The 4,149-nt window shown below is 40.3% G+C and overlaps 1 protein-coding gene across 1 annotated transcript; it reads right to left on the minus strand.

Annotated features, from left to right (window-relative positions):
• Positions 1-1,694: 1,694 nt before the first annotated feature.
• LOC140963966 (uncharacterized) lies at positions 1,695-3,128 on the minus strand. The gene is made up of 4 exons (XM_073423447.1): positions 2,734-3,128; positions 2,470-2,587; positions 2,127-2,238; positions 1,695-2,026 (listed from the first exon to the last, which is right to left on the minus strand). The coding sequence occupies exons 1-4, from the start codon at positions 3,126-3,128 to the stop codon at positions 1,695-1,697; spliced, it is 957 nt and encodes a 318-aa protein (XP_073279548.1).
• Positions 3,129-4,149: the final 1,021 nt, after the last annotated feature.

Raw genomic sequence — 4,149 nt, forward strand, 5'->3', positions numbered from 1 at the left:
GTTCCATTCTAAATACTATGTCTCGCATAATTGCTCTGTTGATCAGTGGTGGTGGTGGTGGTACTTGACGGTCTCTGGCTCGCTGGTTATAGGCCGCCTTGGCAGCCTGTCTTTCGATTTCTCTTACCCCACGCCCGGGGTTTCCAATGAAAACTGTGATCGGTGCCTTGGCTTTTAGCACCTCCTCATCTGCTACCCATGTCACACTAGCACGATGACATAAATCAGTGATAATATACGGGCAAGGAAGACTAACAGTCATAAGTCCAGCACCTGCATGCATGATGGACCCATGAATTATCTTTCATAGGTCCACTGTATTTCCTGTCATGATGGCATAGACCAATGCCACCTTATCCTTTGTGATTTTGGTTTGATGAGATGATGGCGTGATTCTTGCTACGATAAAAGAAGCCCAACTTCTTGGGTCACGGAGCAGTTCAGATTTCTTTAAAGTGACCGTGGCGTCTTGACTCAATCTCCATTCCGCACCATTAATGCACAAGTCCCAGATCATAATACCATAATCTATTGTGTTGGCCATGTATGATGTGTACTCGTCGTTATCGAAGCCAGGTAGATTATAGATCGAGTTGATGGTATCCAAGTCAAAAGCCACCAATTTTTCTCGCACCAATACCTTATAGTCCTCGTGTCTTACTCATAAGTTTTCGTAAAATTCCCGGACTATTGAGATGACAGCTTCTGGCGGTGATTGGGCGAGGTTCAACCACTCCTTTTGCACGATTTCTTCCACTACCACACATTCAGGAGTGGATAAATCTAGAACTCTTTCCCTTATAATTGACCGAGACAGATTATTTCATAGTGCTTCCTCATTCCTTATTTTCGTAGCCCTCTGATTTTTTTTTTTCTTGACGGCATGATGTTCAATAATATTCCACCACACTTGGTTCGAAATCAGGTCTAGAGCAATAATCCTCCCAAATCACTTGATTACTTGAAATTAATGCAAACAATGGCAAATATAAGATTTTGTAACCTTGGAAGAAAAAGTTCACCGGAAAGGGCGCTCGAGAGAAGGATCATCGGAGCTACGTTGAACGTTATTGAGGAAGATGGGCACGACCGCGCCGGCGGTGCTGAACCTCGGTGGTGGCTCTTCGTGGTGTAGGAGAGGAAGGAGAGAGTTTGTGGATGGGATTCTTTGCCAAGAGACGTGCAGATATGGCACGACCACATGTGCGCCTCTAGCTTTCATTGATGATTGGGCGCACGTGATCAAGAGCGGCCATGTGCGCGCCTCTATGTTTGTCTGCTAATCCTGTGTGTGCGGCTGCGTGGGTATTGGCGTTGGTGCACGCGAGCCTCTGCATATACATTTTTTAAAAAAAAAACAAAAAGAAGAAATAAAGGGATGTGTTGCCTCCCATTCAGCGCTTAATTTATAGTCGTCAACCTGACTATGCTCTTCTTCTAAGTAGACTCGGCAAGTGGTACATTGTCCACGTTCCGCCCCTCGCGTCCAAAATAATGCTTCACTCACTGGCCATTTACTTTATATGTTCTGCCATCATTGCATTTGAGCTCGATTGCTCCATATGGTTGCACTGCTTCTACTGTAAACGGTCTTGACCATCTTGATTTCAACTTACCTGAGAACAATATGCGACGAGAATTAAAAATTAACACCTATTGTCCTGGTTCAAATTCCCTTTGCACAATGATTTTATTCACTTCTTGGTTTGCTCTTTGTAGATCTTGGCATTCTCAAATGCTTCATTACGAAATTCATTCATCTCATTCAGTTGTAGTTTTCTCATATCGTCAGAAGCTTTAAAATCAAAGTTCAACTTCTTTACCGCCCAGAATGCTCTATGCTCCAACTCTAGTGGCAAGTGGCATGCTTTACCAAAAACAATCCTATAGGAAGACATCCCAATAGACGACTTGAATGCAATCCGATAAGCCCACAACGCATCATCCAACTTAATGGCCCAATCCTTCTGGTTAGCGTTGACAGTTTTCTCCAATATTTGTTTAATTTCTTGGTTGGATATTTCAGCTTGTTAATTCGACTGAGGGTAATATGCTAATGTCACCTTGTGCTTCACATTGTATTTAGCCAAAAGTGAGTGAAAATCTAAATGCAAAAAAATGTGTACCTTCATCACTTATAATGTCCCTTCGAGTTCCACACCTTGTGAAGATATTCTTATGAACAAACTTAGCTACAGCACGAGCATCATTAGTACTGGTTGCAATTGCTTCCACCCACTTTGAGACATAATCAACAACTAATAAGATATAAGAATGACCAAAACAAGGGGGACAAGGTCCCATAAAATCTATGCACCAAACGTCAAAAATTTTCACTTACAAAATATTTGTCAGTGGTAATTTGTGACGCCTAGAGATGTTTCCTAACCTCTGGCATCTTTCACGTGATTTTACTAAGTTATATCTATCTTTAAACAAACTAGGCCAATAAAAACTAGATTGAAATACCTTAGCCGCTGTTCGTGATGGTCCAAAATGTCCACCATACGATGAAGAATGACATTGCTCCAAAATTTGTTGGGCTTCCACACCATCCACGCATCTCCTAATAACTTGGTCAACACACCTTTTGAACACATATGGGTCATTCCATAGGAAGAATTTGATGTCATGAAATAACTTCTTCTTTTTATGATGATTTAACTCTGGAGGGAGAACACCACAAGACAAGAAATTAGCAAAATCAACAAACCAGGGAAGTACGAAGTTTACCTCGAAGAGTTGTTCATCTGGGAGTGTTTCCTGTATACCTCCCTCTTCTTTTTTCTCCTCCAACTCCAGTCGTGACAAGTGATCTGCCACTTGATTCTCACTCTCCTTCTTATCTTTAAATGAATAAGTAGCGAATGACTGCATGGTTTTGCATCCTTCTTGGTGAATAGGTAGCGAATGACTGCATGGTCAGTGAAAACAACTACCTTTGTGTCGATCAGATAATGTCTGAACTTGTTAAATGCAAATACTACTGCAAGCATCTCTTTTTCAAGAGTAGTGTAATTCTGTTGTGTTTCATCCATGGTGTGACTTGCGTAGTAGATTGCCCTAAACATCTTTTCTTTTCTTTGGCCTAGAAAAGCGTCAACTGTATAGTCACTGGCATCACACATTAACTCAAATGTCTCCTTCAAGTCCTGGTACTATCATAATTGGTGACGTCACAAATGCTTTCTTGATCTTCTCAAATGCCTGCAAACAATCATCATCAAAGATAAATGTAGACTCTTTTTCAAGCAAATTACATAGGGGTTTAGTGGTTTTAGAGAAATATTTAATAAATCTATGATAAAACCCCATATGTCCTAAAAACTCCTTATTCTTTTGATGTTCTTTGGTGGGAGAAGCTTTTCAATTGCGATGACTTTGGCTTTGTCCACCTCTAATCCTCTAGCAGACACTTTATGTCCATGAACAATTCCTTCTTGAACTATAAAATGACATTTCTCCCAATTGAGAACTAAGTTCTTTTCCTGGAAACTCTGCAACACAAGAGAAAGGTTATGCCAACAATGATCGAATGAAGAGCCAAATACCGAGAAGTCATCCATGAAAACTTCAATGATTTCCTCCACCATGTCTGCAAATATGGCCATCATACACCTCTGGAAAGTAGCAGGCGCATTGTATATCTCAAAAGGCATCCTCCTAAAAGAAAACGTGCTATATGGAAACGTGAATGTATTCTTCTCCTGGTATTCTGGTGCTATAGCAATCTAGTTATAACCTGAATAACCATCTAAAAAACAGTACAATAACCAGCAAGTTTATCAAGAACTTGATAAATAAAAGGCAGTAGAAAATGGTCTTTGCGTGTGACATTATTTAACTTCCTATAATCAATGCATACTCGCCAACTAGTCAGAGTGCGAGTAGAGATCAATTCATTATTTTCATTTCTTACCACATTTATTCTACCTTTTTTAGTTACAACCTGCACATGTGACACCCAATTACTGTTAGAAATAGCATAAATCACACTAGCATTCAACAGTTTCAACACCTCGTTTTTACAACCTCTTTCATCGCTGGATTCAACCTCCTCTGATGATCCACAAAAGGAGTATACGACTTTTATGCATGCATATAGTGGGACTAATTCCCTTAATAGCAGAAATCGACCATCATAGTGCA

Source organism: Primulina huaijiensis, chromosome 18 (assembly GCF_012295235.1).
Source record: "Primulina huaijiensis isolate GDHJ02 chromosome 18, ASM1229523v2, whole genome shotgun sequence".
In the NCBI taxonomy this organism is placed as follows: domain Eukaryota; kingdom Viridiplantae; phylum Streptophyta; class Magnoliopsida; order Lamiales; family Gesneriaceae; genus Primulina; species Primulina huaijiensis.

What these genes read in the sequence shown, in the direction of transcription:
- LOC140963966 (XM_073423447.1), bottom strand. Translation starts at nt 3,128, where the DNA reads ATGTGTGATGCCAGTGACTATACAGTTGACGCTTTTCTAGGCCAAAGA. An exon ending in CATCACGAACAGCGGCTAAG is followed by an intron (nt 2,239 to 2,469) that starts GTATTTCAATCT and finishes TATGTCTCAAAG; the next exon opens with TGGGTGGAAGCAATTGCAAC. An exon ending in GGACATTATAAGTGATGAAG is followed by an intron (nt 2,027 to 2,126) that starts GTACACATTTTT and finishes CGAATTAACAAG; the next exon opens with CTGAAATATCCAACCAAGAA.